Below are 19,443 nucleotides of genomic sequence, written 5' to 3' on the forward strand. Positions count from 1 at the left end.
GCGGAGAGTATATATATATATAAGGCATATTAAAATTGATGAAAATAAGCCGATTACTTTGAATGTTTAAATCGATATTTATATTTTGATGGGCGTGCACAAACCGAGTGGCTTATTTAATCTGAACGCGTGCGGTACCGTTGGGAATTTTCATGAATCATTAGATACTTTTATGAATCGGCTTTGATCGATCGTTATAATTTATTATTCGTTATTATTATACGAAATAGAAAAGAAAAAGCTATCTTAAATTAGTCTTCTACGTTGGATCATCCGGTTATCCGTAAAATTAGTTGACCGCGATACAACACCTTTGTTAACCCTTCACTAATCCTTTGCGATCTCGTACACGACAGTTTGCTACTAGTTTTTCTCTCCTCTTTTTAACTTTATTTTCCTTTCGCACTTCCCTCTCCCTCTCCCGCTTCTTCTGCAACCGGCAATTTATGACGTTGACATTGTTCAAAACTTTTGCCATCAGAACCTTTGCCCGTTTTCTCGCGTCCACGAGTAACACGTGAGTTCGCATACATATACACATAATTTGTCTCTGCGCCATACTGCAAATTTTTTCCCCTTCACACACGCACACGCACACGCACACGCACACGCATACACATTCCAACTCGTTCCTCACTTTCTATATATTTCTCCCCGTATATCGTATTTGCGTGGAGGAAAAATTTAAGGGAAACGATGCAGCACAGTAAAAAAAACCTTCCTCACCTATCCCCGGAGGCAAAATGATTACAAAACGGCCGGTAGTGACCTCGGAACGTAATTTTCTATTCGAATGGAGCAACGAAAGAAAAAGAAAAAGAAAAAAGAAGAAAAAAGGAAAAAGATAGATTGGATTCGTTTTCAAGACGAACACTTGGTTCCACGTTTGTTTTTTTTTTGTCACCCCTTTTGGTCAGCAGCTACTATGATGCTTTATTAGCAGACTTTTTGCTCCCTAGTCGAGTCGAACGACACTCCCTCTCGCGACTTTATGATTTCCATCGATATTCCTTGTCGTTGAGTCGTCGATCGTCAATCATGACCTGCCCGTTTCATACCATCTATTCTCTCCTTTTTCCCTTCCCATTTCGTTCCAAATACATAGATACATCATACATCCTATTCGTGGATTACAAAAGAATCTAAAATGGTTTTTTGTTTTGTTTATTCTTTTATAGAAATCTAATCGATCCTTGATTATGATCAATTTATTCTATGTATTTTGATTATTTCAAGCAAGTACTTAAAATTTAGCATCTATACAAGGTACCGCAGCACGTTGCCTTGTTCATGGAACACCGAGGGAATTTAACAAAGGGCCAATGTCCCGTGCAAAGGATTAACGATGCCCCATTTGACGTCAAAAATATTACGGACACCTAGGGTGTGCGCAGGAACCAGTCACCCAACCAGTCACCCAACCAGTCACCCAACCAGTCAGCCAGCCAGCAAGTCAGCCACACAGACAGCCTGCTAAATTCCGCGGCTGGAAGTTTCCCGCGATCGTTCGAGAACGGTTCTCTAATAACTTTAATATCCAATTTCAGATATTGCGCCGAAAGTTTATTCCAAAGGTGCGACGACGACGAATACCGGAGAAATATAAAGAAAGAGGGAGAAAGAAAATGGATAAATTGGACGTAAAAGGCGAGAAAAACGAATAAAGTAAAAAAGAAAGTATTAAAACTCGAGGATTTCGTTTCCAAGTCGATAGGTTAGAAATCGGTTGGAAAGTAAAGATAAAAAGGAGAGATAGAGAAAGAGGTTTGATTAAGCTCGATAACGACGTAAAGCAGACAGTTCATTATTAACTATATTGACGTTATGGTACGAGGGTAATTAATGATCAGAAAATATTCCTAAAGGTTCAGTTTATTTCTATTAGGCTGATACGATAATTAATTTCAACGCTTTGCGACCTGACACTTTTAAAACGATAAAAGTGTTTTTCCTTTTTAAGCAATTATAGCACTCGACAAGGAGAGTACCGAGAGATGTACCGAGGGGTTAATTGGAAAAAATAGCGGAAGTAGTTTGTAGTACTTTGAGACTAGGAAAGAGAAATCAGGAATACGAGTTAAGGACGAAGGACTCGTCTTGATTTTACTTGACTTTACTTGACTTTACTTGACTTGGATTGCCAGCATGTTGGACGTGTGTAATACGTGCCGTAGTAGCAGCTTTTACCTCTCCCTCTCTCTCTCTCTCACCCCTCGCTTTTCAATTTGTCCCTCACGAAATGCCGCCATTTGTCTTTATTTTCCCTTAAACCGAGCCTCCCGACTTATCGTTATCGATGATGGCACGCGAGACCTCGGTTTCCTCAGGAAACCACATTCTCTTCCCACCCCGCAAAGATTCAATCTCACGAAACAATCTGCTTTCGTTCAAAGACGATTCAAGATAGAGAAAATGGGGAGGAGGGGAAGGTTGAGAGAAAGAAAAGGGCGGAATAAATAATTCCATTGTGTCTTTCTATTGTCAAACCGGCGAGTTTGCTTCATTAAAAGTACCCCCCCCCTCCCCCCGTATAATATCCCATCTTATTCATCGATCCAAATAAGATTCAAGTATACCTCTTTTTCTATCTTTATATATTCTAATCTTAAATATAACCCCCGAAACAATGTGTTGCTGGGCATAACGATTAATTAAAAATTCGTGTAATGAATAGCACGGGGGAAAGATTTTTTCAGATTACACGGTTGGGAACATGTTTTACAATTTTCCTGCAAAAGCTTTACACGCGAAATCCCTTTTCGTAAGCTTCTTTCGAAAATGTTTCTCGGTACTGGGAGGTCATGTATGTGTGTTATATATATTCTCTCTCGTACGAAGATTTTAATAGAAGAAAAGGTAAATTAAGTAGCAGGTGGAGAAATTCAAGAGTTGCAATCCGGGAATTGATCGTAGAGAAATTTCGGCTTTTCTCTCTCTCTCTCTCTCTCTCTCTCTCTCTCTTTCGACAAAGTTACGAACTAACCATTAAACGGCTACTGTTAAATACATATCGATGATGATGATGATGATAGTAGTAGTAGTGAATGCTAGCGCGAGAAAGCCGCGACCCTTGAAAAGCAAGCTCGCTATTATTACTGTTTGCCTGAAAGCTGAAAGGGATGTTGCTTGATGTCGGTCTGTCTGTATGTCTGCTGGCGCGTTACTGAAACGTTCCTGGACTACTACTGTATATATCGCGGAAATTTAATCGTGATGCTGGCCGCAGTAATACGAGTTAATGGATAATAATCTAATATAGACTCGCGTGCACGGTGCAGACTTTCGCGAGCCGTGGCTGGTTACGCACTCGGAGTTTCAAGTGCTACCTCTGCTTTCCAGAGAGTTTCGAGTATGCTTCCCATCGGAAGAGGAAGCTAAAAGAGAGGGAGAAATGGGGTGATAGAGGATGAGGAACAGGAGGATGAGGAGGAGGAGGAGGAAAATCGCCGGTACGACACGCATCGGCTTGGATTCCATTCTCGAACGATATCGTGCTTTATTTGCAAGCTCGCTTACAAATAGAACACCAATAAAAGATATCGATCTTCATTCTTCGAGCTTCCGATCCTCATACACTTGTCGCTTCGTCGAGCTTTATTAAAGAGCTTTGCTATCGATACGATATCGCGGTGAGATATCCATAAATTAAAGTATTATTCGTTCATCCCTACTTTGTCATCGTCGTCATCGTCGTCGTCACCACTAAATAGCTAGCTTTTTTTTCAGAATTATGAAATAAGAAGAAAATATGATTATGGAAAAATTCTAGCGCGAGTATTTCAACGATTTGTATTATTCCGACATAAGATATAAACGATAGGAGGAAAAGTCAGTCGTAGGAAAAGCAAAAAAATGCTTTTTTTTGTTCTCTCTCTCTCTCTCTCTCTCTCTCTCTCTTTCTTATAAAAAGTAGGACAAAGTCATAGAAAACTTCGTGCAGATTGTATAGGGGAATGCAGTTTTTCGCGAAGAAGAACGCGATTTGCAGGTAAAACGTTCGGGAGTAGCAGCGGCGGAATGCATAAATCTGAGTGAAAAAAAGGTGCTGGCTTTAAAGTTCCCAATTTGACAAAGACGAATCACTATGGGTGTAACGCGCGAAATCCGAATACAGGGAAATACAGGGGAATATATACAGGGAAATACCTTGACAAGGCAGAACGTCATAAGCATGAGCGATCGCCAAGGGACGTGCCGTTCATTCCGGAAAGCCCGTCTTATTCTCGACAACTAAGAACCCTTTAAATTCTCCTCTTTTCTTCCTTATTATTATTATTATTATTATTATTATTCCCTTGATAGTTTCGCATCGGGGAAATAAAATTATTTGTTCTCGCGTAAACGAGCTCATTGCACAACGACGGAAGAGAACACGCCTTCTGCTTGATCGCGTGTTTCCTAATATATATGTACGAGTTTCCTTATCAACCCCTAACAGACTAACCCTATCTGTACACTACTTACTACTTTTACTCATTACCGTGATCATCTTCAATCGCGATTGATAGATAGGATCGATTAATATTTTTTTCAAATCTCTTTTCTTTTTTTTTTTTTCAAACGAATTAAATTAAATTACGTTCTCGTTATAAGCCGTTGCCATCATTCGTCACTCTAGTCACGTCCAATCCGATTATAAAATAAATAAATAAAAAAAAAACCAGAGAAGTTCTGTTGCATCGGCGGTCGCATCGAAAAATTTCTGCAAAGCTGCAAGCCCAGCCGCGTGCACCCTCCTCCTCCTCCTCCTCCTCCTCCTCCTCACTATTTTCGATGCTGCGGTATCAGAGATAATTTACATGGAAATGAGGATCGGCATTGATTTTATGTCGAATCCAGTAACGGAAACTTAGCCGGTGATAGATTGTGCCCGTAACCTGACGTCCCCGACGCTTTCTTACGAAGAAAACGAAGAGAGGATGTTCTTTGATATGCGTTTTCGATCGATTTTTTAAATTACGAACCCAAAACGATTTCGAGTATTCTACGAAAAACCGACCAATCTATCACAACACATTTCTTATCCTTTTATCAATAATCACTTGCACTTGTATAATCCTTATAGATTAAAATGAGTATTTATAAATTATGATCGCTTATATACGCGCGTATCGTAAATCTCATTGATAATAATATTGATAAAAATATTGATTATATTTTTTTTTCTTTTTTACGTATATTACATTAAAAACGAGTACTTAATATTAATAAAAATGTATGCATAAAAACAACGATATCATACATTGTCCAAATATACGACAAATAATTTATAGTAGTTTATCTTTCTTCTTCTTTTACTTCTTACAAATATATTTTGTCGACTCAACTAAAAAAAAAAAAAAAGAAGAAAAAAAAATAAATTGTCTATCAAAATAACGACGAAATATCGAACAGATAAAAATTCGTTTACGTAAAATTCGCGGTACTTTACTTTATAATCAAAATTGTAACGACCGAAAACGAACGTGATCAAATTTTTGTTAATGCAACTGTAATAAGTTGCAAAACAAAGAAAAATAAAAATAAATATAAAATAAATGAACTGACACACACGTAAACAAATACAGATAGCAAAGCGCGGCGATATTATTTAATAAATAATTTTATAATAGAAAAATATTTCACTTATGTTAATTAAACGAGCGCTACGTATTCCTGAGAACGCACGTAGGGGCTTGGAATTTAATCTACCATACTTAACTCGAAACATCGACGGTAAACGTATTACCGTTTCAGGAAACTCGTACAGATAACGCACGGTAATTGGTAAGAATGTACAGAGATGAGAAAATCGAAGAGAAGTGGAGAAGAGAGAGAGAGAGAAAAGGGAGAGAGAGAGAGAGAGAGAGAGAGATAGAATAGACTATTGTTTCCCCCCATCCCCCATCCCCCCGTCCCACCCCGACACCCCATAGCTAACCATTTCCGAAGCTTTGAAGAAAGTTGGTGCATAGAATCGTAAGCAAAAGACGAACTTTGTTTATGAACAACTCGACTCGATCGAGGCTCGTAAATATTTGCATTGGCGATGCACCCTGTGATTCTCCTGGCAGGTTTCTCGAAGAACATGGGCAGGCAAGCAGGCAGGCAGGCAATAGGATGGTTTTCACCCATATTATAGTTACCGTATGCCACGACGTACAAATTGCGCCATTAATTTAACGAGCGAGTTGGCCCCGCCGCACATTTTCCGCTAATTTCTAGAAGGGTCATTAAGGCGTAGCTTATATTTCTTGTAATCGCATTATCGAAAAATCTATAACCCAGGGAGTCAATGGCACCGCTTACATTATCCCTGGTACAATCTCCGTTAATTTGTCTGGCCGTGTTCAAACGAAATCTCACGGTTCGCTTTTATCAACGTGATCGAAAAGCACGCAACATCAGTTACCCTCTCTCTTTCAATTTGTTCTCTCTTTCTCTCTGTCTCTCTGATTTTTTCTTTCCTTCTATGAAATGACATACAATTGATCGTTGCTACTACTTTTTACATTTACACGTTTTATTTGTTTTGTTTTTTTTTTAATTTTGTTTTTTTTTCCATTGATTTTATCTTTACGTTATTAAAAAAAAAGGAACAAAACGGTTGAGATAGATAGATAGATAGATAGATAGATAGAGAGAGAGAATATAAAACGTTCGCAAAATAACGTCGACTCGCATGGAGATAGATTAAAATTCAGTTCGACCAGTACGTTTTGATGGACGATGCATCAAAACGATTGCATATATCTCTAGTCGTCTGCACATCCTATCACGTTGAGATTTTATATTTCCTACGTTTGACTCGACATTCAGACTTCGGAACGTCTCTACAAAAATCATTTCTTATCGATTATAGAAACATTATTTTTTATAATATTTTTCTACAATTTTTCTACGTATATCCGAACTCATATAGCTTGCAACATATTTTAACAACACAAGACAATTATTCCATTTTGATTTCGTGGAAACGTTAATACAAAATAAAATTAAAAGAAAACGTTTGTATTTTAAAAGTGTTGTTAATTATTAAAATAATATATATCGTTTGCTTATCATCGTTCTTGTTTGTTCGTTTAAATTAAAGAAAATGTCGATATCGAATCTTATATATCCGTTTGATTTTAATCGAATGACGACGCTCACGTCAGTTATTATAACACTAGATTATCGGAACTGAATCAAAAAATTGACTAATTCACAATTGTATATTGTGTTAAATAAATCATGATGAAAAATCGACGAAATATTTTAATTTCTTTTTTTTCCACGTATTCCCCACTCTTACATTACAGTTTGTTTCCATTTTCGTCTTCTTGGATTTTTTTGTTATCATTTGCGAGGACAAAGAAGTTGAATTTCCAGACCACCGTCCACCATCTAGATTACAATGATGTTCGCGGGGAGATGCTCGAATGAATCTATATCTATCTATCTACGTGTAAAGAAAAGTAAAGGGAATAAGGAAAAAAAAAGAAAAAGAGGTTCTCTACTTTTTTTGCTAGTAGCTCTCCTCTTTGGTCGACTCGTTATCATTTTTAGCGTAATAGAGATCAGTTCGTTCTCGTTTAGTTTGTAGTAGTAGTAGTAGTAGCAGTAGCAGCAGCCTCGTTTCCATTATTCTCCAGTCTAGCATGTCGTGTCCCGATAGCTCCTCTCCCGATGAATATCTATAAAAATATCGGGCGTGTTTCCAAAACTTTAAATCGTTGACTATTATTCCAACGAGGAGGAGAATAAGACGAGCCAGAGTTGAAAGTTTTTCGATAAATCATTCGTTGAAGAGTCCGAAAAGGGGTATATAGCAACGTAACACATATATGACTAGGTTGCATCGCCAACGACGACGGTTCGAGCTACGACGAAAAGTTATCAAACTAATAAATATTAATATTAGAGATAGTTACTTTACAATCGATCAAGACTTCGGGATAGGTTCATTGTATTTCAAAACACAAGAGAGAGATAGAGAGAGAGAGGGAGAATAATGTTTAATAAAATATCGTTCAATAAAGAATAAAGGGGAAAGAAAAAATAATAATAATAATAATAATAGAAGAATAACTTTTAAAAGATTCGCATACGTGAACGATTATACGAATAAATTTGAAGAAATAAACTTGTTAAGTGTAAAATATATCTATGCCATTTCAGTCGATCTTTTTTCTCGTAATAACAGAATATATTATTATATGATATTAGAATCGGGCGTGTGAATAAAAAGACACTTGCTAGGTAACACCACGATCTCCTAGGATTCTTGCAAAATGTTCAAGCCAAAAAAAAATATATGCGAAGAGGAAGAAGAGGGAAAACTAGAGGGAAAAGCTCGTTTTCATTCGTAATACAGACCGAATACGCAGCACCACGCGTATATATGAGAATTTTCGAAAACGTGGTACGAGTAATTGTCACGTTCTGCATCCCACAGGCACTGAAAAGCGGAATGTACACTTTGCCGTATACGTTGGACGATGGTCACTTGTATCACTAGTTTGCATCTGCGAAAACAGGAGGAGGAATAGAGAAACTAAAAGTAATGCATAAATGCGTATGTATGATTTACGTATAAATGCAAAAATAATACAAAAATAAAAATAAAAAAATAAAAACGATTTTCGCATCTTTTAGTTTCCTCTTAATTCATATATATTTGATACCTATCGTATTCTCTCTTGTTGATCGCCTTCAAAACATCATTGGCAGTTTCCATAGATAACTTGGAAGCATTATCTGGATGATAAATCAAAACTGAGGATAATTTATTTTCTAAGACGTTACGAACGATAATGTCGACAGTTTCGATGTGAAAAAATTTGAAGGGTTCCAGGCGATACGTGTTTTGATATTTTGGTATCTGTATGTAGAAAAAATAAGGACAAATTTCGAATGCTTATTCTAGATTATTTTCATCATCTTCTTCTTTTTCTAAGTAAGCTTCGAATATAATACTCACCTTTAATCGATCACCTCGGTAATGAAATAGAAAACGATTTCCACTGGGGATCGATAATTTCGACAGAGTTTTTCTTTTGCCCTGTAGATTTAACTGTTATATAATCTCGGTACTTTGGTATCGTTACAAAATACCTATCTCCTTTAAACGTACGATTCCGTTTGATTTTCTAAGCTTTTACGAGCTCAAAGGGAAATAATATTTCTTTTTTTTTTTTTTTTTTAATGAAATATATTCTACTTTAAAGCTACGTCCGATTTACATTATATGAATTAAAAAAGTATGATAAATGAAAAATATCTATTTAAAACTATTTATATATACATAACCTAAGCAAACAATATCGTTACCGGTTTAGAATCGCTTTGGTAAGATGCATATCCTTCTTCTTCCAATTTAATCGGAACACCGGTTAAAATTCGTTTCGTAGATATTTGTGGATTTTGCTTGTTGATTATTGGAGTACTCATATTAATCGTGATATTCTAAAAAGAAAAACCGCGTTCCAACAAATTCACGTTTGTTTAAAAGAAAGAAGAATAATAACGCGAACAGAGCTAGAAATGTAAAATCAAACGTTTCGATCGTAAACGTACACGTACGATTGTCAATCATTTGTTAAAGTTTTATCAATAATACAATATCGGATTAAAAATAAATTCGAAATAAAGAAAATCCCATTACCCCTTTTTTTTTCTTTTTTTTTTTTTTTTTCTATTCTTTTTCCGAACTGTGTTAGTTGACAATTGAAAAAATATTCTCTTTGAATCTAACGGGTAGACGAATTCTCTCGACTTTTTAATCGCCTTGTCATAACAAGAAGTAGTTCCCTTTGAAAAGTTTATTTCGGTAAGAATAAAAGAGTGTCGGGCTAAAAGAGACCGAAAGTTTTTAGTTGTACTTACTACTCTCTCTCTCTCAGCCCATAGTCGGAAAACGACGAAACTTTTTTCAACCATGGATCTTTCTATAAAGTACTTTACTTGGAAAATGAGGTTCTTTATGTTATAGAAAAAGAATCTTTACGGAAATAGAAATTAATCGTTCGTTATGATCTATTTAAATGAAAATATCAAAGGGTTGGGAAAATCTTTTCGATCAACCAATTAAAATCGTTATTGTATTAAGAACAAAAAAATCATCAATGAATCCGTATCGAGCGCGAAGAACTTTCGAGATTAATCGATAAATAAATCTTTAAGATTTCTTGAAGTATTTTTATTTCTACTTTTTCATAAGTAAAAGTTGTACGAACATGTCGTCAAACTTTTTGGTTAACTCGATAAAACTCTCGTCCGGTAGAATCATTTAACCAGGAGCCACCATTGGTCCCCTTTTCTTTTCTTTCCCACGGTTAGAAAATTCCCCTAAAGAACTTTATAAAAAAGTTCTCTCTACTTCTTCGCGCTCGATTGAATTGTACACCGACGATGATAACTATTACTTTTTATTATTTTATTTTCTTCTTTTTTTTTTCGTTTTCTATCAAACGCGACACAGTTTTACGTGTTTATCTTGATAAAATTCATACAAAATATAAATCACCTTCACGATCGATCCTTTTAAAGACAAAAAGAAAAAAAAATATATATATATATATATAGCAGACACATTGAAAAACTATTACGAGTTTTTATCTATTTAATTTATAAATACGCATCAAAGTACCATTTATATATCTGGCTAATGAAAAGCGTTAAGATAAAACATATTCTATCCGCTTATCTTGCTAGCGTAATTTTTCGTCCATTTCCACGATTATTACATTTATCGCGTACCGAGCCCGACGTTTTTAAAGCCAGCGAAATGTCACGTACGTGCCTTCCATGTGCTTTAGGATAATTCACAGGGTCATATAAAATGCAAGGATATACGAGGTTATAGTTTAATTTATCTGCGAGCAGAGTGAATTGCAATCACGTAACACCGAGAATAAAAACACTTTTTCTCTTTTTTCTCTCTCTCTCTCTCTCTCTCTCTCTCTCTGTTTCAGTTTTTGCTGCCTCGCGAATCTGTTGTTAAATTTATTATATGTACGTATATACCGAAATTATAAAATTTAGAGGGAACTATAGAATCAAGATTCTTTTTCCACCAAATGCAACCATCGACTTAAAGTATTATGTTCATGTTTATATATATATATAAATATTAGTAGAAGAGAACGTGCAGAGTTGAGAAAAGAGAGAGAGAGAGAAAAAAAATAAAAAACATTTCGTGCGAATGCACGAGAACCATGATTTTCAAGTTTCGTCTAAAACGTCTCATAACTACTCGACTCGTGCCATTTTATCCACGTACACACTTTTATTACATTCACGGTCCTTCCCTCCCACCCACCACTCTCCTGAGGTTTCGCGAGATGCTCTAAACTCCTCAATAAAGGGAGGCATTTACGTGTATAGTGAATTCCTTGTATAATTCAACTGGATTTTCTTTAACCCCTTCGCGTGATTTTATTCTATGTTCTCTTTCACTTTATACCCTCGCTCTCTCTCTCTCTCTCTCTCTCTCTCTCATCCTGTTTGTTAAAACTTTTTTGATCATAACGAACGTAAAAAAGATCTCGGAAGGGGGAAGAAAAAACAAACAAACGTTTTGTTTTTTTAAACTTTCACATAAAAATCCCTTTCCCTGATAAAGGCAAAGGTGTAGTAGGGGAGAGGTTTTTGCATTCCTTAAAACTGCACGGTTTAATGGTTACCGGAGTACAGAAAGAGCAGATATGAATTATGCATCAACGGTTAGGCAAAAGTACGTCGAGAAGCAAGGGGTAAAGTATTAAGGATTTTTCCATTATGAACCACATAGGGAATATTTTGAAGTATCGTACAATGACGTTGATATACTACTATCGATCATTTAGCTTACACGGTCAACCCGCTTGCAGCGAATACAACGTGACCGCATGTCTTCGGTGTTCCGCTAATTATAGGTAGATCACACGGGATCCATTAACGCCGGGTCAACATGTCATTATCTAAAGAGGAAACTGCAGTAAACGTTGGTAAGTGCCATCTCGTTGTGCTTCAGAAATTTTCACGAAATAACATTAAGATGGAAAATTTGTTTTAAAGTTATATATCAAAGGGATAAATGCTCGTACGATCTGAAAAATCGAATTTCAAAATACCTTTTGTAAATATTTCCTGTAGCGTAACTCAAAGTTTAACCGATAGAAGGGAAAGTACTGATGAGTCTCTCTCATACAGGGAACAAGGAGAATCTCATGAATTTACATAGCCGATGTGTCTGAGTTTCCGTTTCGTGGTGAGCATCTAACAGATGCTTCTGTGTGATTTGCATAAAATGAAGCCAGCATCCGTACCAGCACTCGTGGGACGTGTGTGGACATAGGAAAAGGGAAGAAGAGGGTGGAAGAGGGAGGAAATAGACGAAGATCGAGAAAAAGGAGAACAAGAGAAAGATAGAGATAGAGATAGAGACAAAGACAAAGAGAAAGAGAAAGAGAAAGAGAGAGAGAGAGAGAGAGAGAGAAAAGGAACGCATATTCCAACCTCCGAGTCTATCCTTTCCTCTTTCATTATTGGGAACGTGACCCCAATTCATCGATGATAATGCTATTATTGACAAAGGAAAGGTTCTTGTAATTAGGGAACTATAAGATGAATTTGCAAATTCGTCCAAGATTCAAGAGACCTGCGAGAACGTTGAACTCTCTGCAAAAGATACGCGACGCGAAACACTCGGTGATGGCATTTACTTATCATTCTTGATTCGATGACTTCTTAAAATGTATTTTAACATTGTCATTTCAGAGAAATTTATTAGGCCGTAGCAATGATACATTTCAGGATCGACATGCAATGATACAGATCGACGTTAATCTACAGCGATGTGTTTCGCTGTATTATAGGATACGATGATACGCGTCGTGTTTGTCTGTGTCCTGTACCTGTGTATGTGTGTAGGTGTGTGTGCTTGTTGGCATACGAGAGTGATCAGTGTAACGGGTTACATGAAATTTTCTAAATCGATAGAAAAGTCAATTATTTTTACATATTAGGTACATCGAAGTTCGCGATCACAGTTCCATCCGCGCACCATCCTCTTACGTTTATATATATATATATATATATATATAGGTATATATTACAGGAACGCGTCGTTCGTTCGATATATAAAATCAGCATCGCTCACCGAAATATCACGATCGGAATAACGATCGCAAGGAACAAGATTATCCTTCTGTTGACACTGTCGCTCCCTCCGTGTTGCATCGCCGCAGGATGTTCCCCTGCGAACAAATTTCAAACTAAAGGCCAACCAATATTGGCAACGACATAGGAACATTTCAACTACGAATAAACAGCTCCCCTAGAGTTATCTACGTAATTCAAAGTAGAGAAATTGTCAGCAATCAAAGAGAAGCCCCATATCTCTCACCGTTCAACACGTGAACCACCACGCTAGCTGGTGCAGCCTTGTTTGAGAAGCACGTGTAATTGCCGCTGTCGTTGAGTAACGCGCGTGTTATTACCAGCATGCTTTTGGTAAAACTCTTGCCCTTTTCAGTTTCCAGAGAAACGCCACCCCTATCGAGCGTAAAAATTTCATATAGTTGTTTAATAATCGCGAGCTTTTCTCAATTCTATAATACAACATCTATATTTTATTTGTCTGACGCACCTTGGACTATCAAAATCGATGATCGAACCAGCGTGATACCAAGTCACGTTGCTCGGTGGGACGTCCTGCATGTCGACGGTACAGGTCAAACTTATTTTACTTCCTTTCTTCACGTATACCTCTTCGGAACCAAGGATTTTGGCTTGTACGTCTTGCGTAACGAAAAATTTCATCTTTACCAATTTATATCGATCTCTATATAGATATTAATTCATAATATTCTATTTCATTCTTAATAGTTGCTCACCCAAAACCTTTAAATTGACCGCTCTGTCCATCTTTGGCTCGGTATTAACTTGACACTCATAAATACCAGCATCCTCGGGTTGTACGGAATCTATTTGAAGGTCCCAGTTTGGCGATTTACCGATTATCACGAATCTTTTGTCGGCGGTATAAGTCGTCTTCATAGATGTTAAGATCCGTACGTCTTTTTTCCTCATCCAAGATACCTAAGATATAAGAAATCTCAGGTGAAACTTTCCACGAGCTCTAAACTTTATGCCATGTTTTTTTTTATTTCTTCTTATATAAGAGCAAATGTAAATAACTCACGGTCCTGTTTTCTAAATTCTCTACTCGACACGACAAAACGGCGGATTGGCCAACGGCAACCGTCACGTTTTGAGTAAGATCATCGGAAAAATACGTGTGCCTTTTCGTACGATATGTCTTGAGCATCTTCTTGTCGAGATCTTCGTCATAAAAATGTGCTACAATTGGTGCGTATTGGTGATCATCTCTGCGACTCGATCTAACATCTTCCGCGATTATTCCTGTATATGGTATAAAATGTTTTTCGATAAAAATCAATCTTACTTACAAAAAAGGCGATACAACCACGAGCAAGAAAAAAAAGAAAAAAGAAAAAAAAAACAAAAAGAAATGAGAAGGAAAATATGAAGTCTACCTATATCGCGATGACCGAAAGTTGGTTCCGCGTGTAACAGGTAACCGATTCCTAGCAACAGTAGGACCATGCCGTGGAATGGTGCCATTTTTTATATTCGACTATCGTTCATCTTTGCTCATGGATTTTCGAGCTTTTCGGAATTGCAAGGCATTTTTAAATAATCCTTTGCATCTTACAATGAAGATATTAATCTCCCGCGTCGAAATTGACAATTATTTGTTTTTTCTTTTTTTTTTTGAACGAATCACGATCCGTGCCTCCTCACGTTTCTCTTTTCAAAATGATACGTCTTCGAACTTAAGGCAGACATCGAGAGATATTTCTTTTTTTTGCACATTTCACCGCAACGATATATGCGGTCGACGAGATTGAACTTTCACCGATCGAGGAGAAATGATCGTTCGATCGTTTAAAGTCCGTAATCATGAACCGTATGATCACATGTGTAAATTAATAAAAATAAAAAGCACGAGTTGTAATCAAATGTGTCGCGTGTCAATCAATTTGTGATAATTACTAATCGAGACAACAATTATTTATATTCTATATTTATCTCGTCAAAAGAAAAAAAAAAAGAAATTGATTTAAGAACGATCTTCGTGGTAATGCGCTCCGGTAGCACCCGAAGTACTAAAGAGTAGGTTCTCATGGGGACGGACTAAAAGCTCGAATTGAAGGTGCATCGCGCCCGCGCTTTACTTTCTTCATCTGCGATTGCGCTCGAGAATCCCATCACCTATATGATGCGATATTATCTTTTTTTTTACAAAAGGAACATTTATCTTCTTAGTTCTTCTCCAAACCACCATCCTCCTTCGGTACATTTCCGACTGTCGATACTGTTTATCATAAATGTATTTTTTTATTATTATTTCTTTTTATCGCACATATACAGATATGTTTTCGACGACAACATAATAACGGGAATTCAAAATATATATATATATATATTAGATTTGGATATAGATTCAAAAATTTGTTTTATCATATCACCATTGCTTTTTATTTATTGATCACACACACACACACATTTATGTTAGTTATTTATATATTAAGAATAAATGTTATAATTCCAAGAGTCTATTAGGAATTAAATATATATATATATATATGTGATTAATATTTTATTTTTTATTCCTTCCATGTGATGATCAAAATTTATAGAAAATAATAAAATATATATAACGATTGTGAACATCGATAACTGTTACTATATAAAATACTATTTATATATTAATTGTAACAATTGCTGTTTTCAAAAATAATAGCGTAATATTCTTATACATTATTCACGTTTCCACATTAATATAAATCTTTTATAATAACCAAATTTATAAAAATATTTTATCAATATTATTTACAATGTATAGCACCAATTTACTTTTTTATATAATTACCCTTTGTACCACCTATTTTTGATACTAATTCTATATTTGTTATTTTCATACTATGTGTAGTGGCTGCATGTTTACACATATCATAAATTGTAAGTCCAGCTACAGATACGGCTGTTAAAGCCTCCATTTCAACTCCAGTTTTTCCAATACATCTTACTTCGGCTGTAATTTCTACTAGATGCAATTCTTCATTTAATTTTAAATATACATTTATATATGACACATTTAGAGGATGACACAATGGTATTAATTCTGAAGTACGTTTAGCAGCCATTATGCCAGCTAACTGTGCCACAGATAATACATCTCCCTTCTTTACATTATTTTCCACAATCAATTTACTTATAACTGGTCCTACCTGAATCTCTCCTCTAGCTATTGCTATTCGCTTACTTTCATTTTTACCTCCTACATCAACCATATTAGCTTTTCCAGTTTCATCTATATGAGAAAGTGTACAATACATTCTAGCAATTCGATGATGATACTGACTAAAATCATCCATATATGATACATAATTCCTCCAAGAGAAATTTTCTAGTAGTTTATGTTTTTGATATTGTACTTTTGTTTTAAACGAAAATTTTTCTTTTCGATTAACTGTATGAAATAAATTGAATTAATTATTAGGCCTAATTAAAATTCTTATGTTATTAAGAACCGTCTACCTAATATAGCGATAACGTCTGTACAGATATTATAAAAATATAGTTTTTTAGTTATATGTAGATAGATCATCGATTGGAATAATCTAATTTTAACCACCGATTAAAATCATTGGTCTGTTTTCCATCTGGGATAAATTGAACATTCCTGAAACATATACGGTATAAACGTTATCGCTTTTAAGGAAATCATTCATTTCCTATTTAAGCGAATAAACAATCTATGCGATGTACCTGCATGCTGTTTTTTCTTTCCCCATACTGCTTTACGAATTATATCTTTTAAGTCTTCTTCGGATGTTCCATTACGAAGGGCGTCTCGTAACGAGACTTCGCTTTTTCCTTCAAATAAACAAACTTTCAAATTACCATCCGCTGTAATTCTTAATCGATTACAAGAACTACAAAAGTTTTGAGTCATAGATGTAATAAAGCCTACTTGTCCTACAAAACCAGGAACTTGATATGCCTAAGAAATAAAGGAAGTTAATTATTAAATATATATTTGAAGATTTGCTTACATAAAGCAAAATAAAAAAACCTTAGATGTATCGTTTAGTTTATTTGGAAGTGCCTGAAATTCTGGATAAGTTTGCCTAATTATCTGTTTCATTTCATTAAATGAAACCATCTTATTTTCTTTCCACTCGTTTCCATAAAATGGCATATATTCTATAAAGCGTATATCCAATGGACGATCTTTGGTCATATCAACAAAATGAACTAGTTCATCATCGTTAAAGCCTCGCATTACTACGCAATTCACCTATTAAAATCAAGATGCTTTGTAATTATATGCTGTATTCTTTCCCAAAATAATAACTTACTTTTACTGGATTATAACCCAGTTGAACAGCCAAATCTATTGAAGCCATAACTTTTGCCCATCCTTTCCTATGCGTAAATTGCTCAAAGCGATCTGCTCTAAGAGTATCGAGTGAAATATTTAAAGCATCTAGACCAGCTCTTTGAAGAGCTGGTAATTGACGAGTTAATGTCAAACCATTTGTTGTAATTGCAATTTGTTCTAAATTTTCTAATTTTTTTAGTTCAGCTAAATATATTTAATAAATATAATTACTATGCGCATTAATATATATAAAAATTTCCCATTTCAATTTGTAATAGTTACCAACAATATCAACAACATCTTTACGAACTGTAGGCTCACCACCTGTCAATCGTATTTTACATATGCCTTCTTTCGCAAACAAAGCCGCTAGCTTAATTATTTCTTCCGTCTTCAAAATTCCATCTTTCGCAGTTAATTTTACACCTTCCACTGGCATGCAATATGTACCTTCATTTGAAAAACGCATAATAAATATAACATAAGATGTCTTATCGGTGTTAAAATAGAAAGAGCACATAAAATTACACACAGCGAAGGTTGCAACGTTCTGTAATTGAAATCCTAAGGTATGTATGACGTCTTTTAAATGAATCCGTTAGTATATCATTATGATAGGTATTTAATTTCTCTCTAAACTCTTGTATCTGAAATAAAGTTATGATATTCATAATTTACATACTAAAATGTTCAAAAATGCATTCTACTTAATTGTTATTATAAATATGAAGTGTAAAGTATTTTTAAACTTACTCGATTTGAAGGATTAGTAGAAGCGTTTCTTAATGCATTTAATGCATCATAAAAGTTTCTACCAAAATAAATTTTACGAAACATCTGTGTAGTATATAATAAATTCAAGATGTAAACATAACCTTAAAACATAGCGGATATATACACTTTCTAATTTATTCAAAACAATTTACTTTTTATAAAATGCACTGTATATATATATATGTATAATTATTTATTTTAATAATAAAAGAAAAAGTCAATCTATCTCTACATTATCTACAGTATACGTTGAAAATGCAATTCAACAAGATACTATGAGTCTCTTATCTATTCTACAGTAAACAAGAATCTAAGGCCTTGAGAATATGAAAAGATATATGATTAAATTGATTCTACTGTTTCACTGATAATGTTTACATCATAGCATTGCAGTTACGTTTACTCTACTATAACATTTTGTAAGACACGTATAATTTTACTAATGAAACCTACGATTTTAAAATATTCTAATATCAAATAAAATTTGGATATACATATACCACCTATCAGTGATCAAAAATGATTAGAAATATAAAAAAAATTTTCCAATATTTAAAGATAATTAATTTGAATTTTATGACTCAAACTTCCTGAAAAATATATATGTATATATATGTATATATATGCATACATAAATATACATAAGAAAGAAAATTATACATTAAGATAAAAATTCATATGAAGCTTTAATGAATGTTTGTCGTCAAACTAGATTCGAGGTACTCATATATCTGAGTACAATGTTCTACATGGAAGTAGTTTTTTCTTGTTTAACTTACTATCATAAAAATGGGATTTTTCCTAGAAATTGCATAAGTCAGTGAGCTAATTCTTATTCACAGAATTAATGTAAACATGTATGTGCCTTCAGAAATGCGTATATAAATTAATTTTAAAAAGCAACAATATTAAGTCAATCAAGATGAGTTGATGTTAAATCCAACGATGATTACCTGTAACAAAAAGAAAACTATATTAATCATACAGTCAATAAATAAACACAGGCCTAAAATACAAGTCGCCAAATTAGCAGATGCACTATTAAATATAATTTTCTATTTATTTTTATCAAATCTTTATTTCAGTTTGCATAAAATTAAATTAAAAAACGCGTGATTTTATATTATAATTTATTGCAATTAAGAAATAGAAAAGCTACAAATACTACAATAAAAAAAAAAATAAAATCAATTTTAATCATTGTGAATTACTTTTATACCGCGTTCTTTGCATACACAAACTTCCAAATATAA

The 19,443-nt window shown here is 34.7% G+C and overlaps 2 protein-coding genes across 5 annotated transcripts in view; both read right to left on the minus strand.

The window, feature by feature from the left end:
• LOC106788686 (hemicentin-2-like) overlaps nt 1-15,224 on the minus strand; it is a 33,472-nt gene extending 18,248 nt beyond the window's left edge. Inside the window, exons 1-7 of one of the 3 annotated variants that reach the window (XM_014752167.1) lie at nt 14,502-15,224; nt 14,147-14,367; nt 13,839-14,043; nt 13,592-13,742; nt 13,349-13,497; nt 13,103-13,199; nt 8,338-8,486 (exon numbers count right to left, since the gene is read on the minus strand). In XM_014752167.1, coding sequence (XP_014607653.1) covers nt 8,338-8,486; nt 13,103-13,199; nt 13,349-13,497; nt 13,592-13,742; nt 13,839-14,043; nt 14,147-14,367; nt 14,502-14,589 — 1,060 coding nt within the window. In that variant the 5' untranslated portion in view covers nt 14,590-15,224. Of the gene's footprint in view, nt 1-8,337; nt 8,487-9,392; nt 9,427-13,102; nt 13,200-13,348; nt 13,498-13,591; nt 13,743-13,838; nt 14,044-14,146; nt 14,368-14,501 lie in introns of those variants that run through there. The other 2 variants (XM_014752168.1, XM_014752169.1) reach the window with 2 other exon arrangements.
• A 255-nt stretch (nt 15,225-15,479) lies between these two features.
• Nucleotides 15,480-18,611, minus strand: LOC106788689 (molybdenum cofactor biosynthesis protein 1). Of its 2 annotated transcripts, XM_014752175.1 has the most exons (8): nt 18,170-18,611; nt 17,949-18,063; nt 17,699-17,866; nt 17,394-17,620; nt 17,108-17,332; nt 16,801-17,035; nt 16,664-16,714; nt 15,480-16,501 (listed from the first exon to the last, which is right to left on the minus strand). In XM_014752175.1, exons 1-8 carry the CDS (start codon nt 18,251-18,253, stop codon nt 15,882-15,884), a joined length of 1,725 nt encoding a protein of 574 aa, XP_014607661.1. In that variant the 5' UTR covers nt 18,254-18,611; the 3' UTR covers nt 15,480-15,881. The 2 variants fall into 2 exon arrangements, with proteins under 2 accessions (XP_014607661.1, XP_014607660.1); XM_014752174.1 differs by lacking the exon at nt 16,664-16,714 and having other exon boundaries at nt 18,170-18,609.
• Nucleotides 18,612-19,443: the final 832 nt, after the last annotated feature.

This window comes from Polistes canadensis, unplaced genomic scaffold (assembly GCF_001313835.1).
Source record: "Polistes canadensis isolate GaletaPanama2010 unplaced genomic scaffold, ASM131383v1 scaffold_148, whole genome shotgun sequence".
In the NCBI taxonomy this organism is placed as follows: Eukaryota; Metazoa; Arthropoda; class Insecta; order Hymenoptera; family Vespidae; genus Polistes; species Polistes canadensis.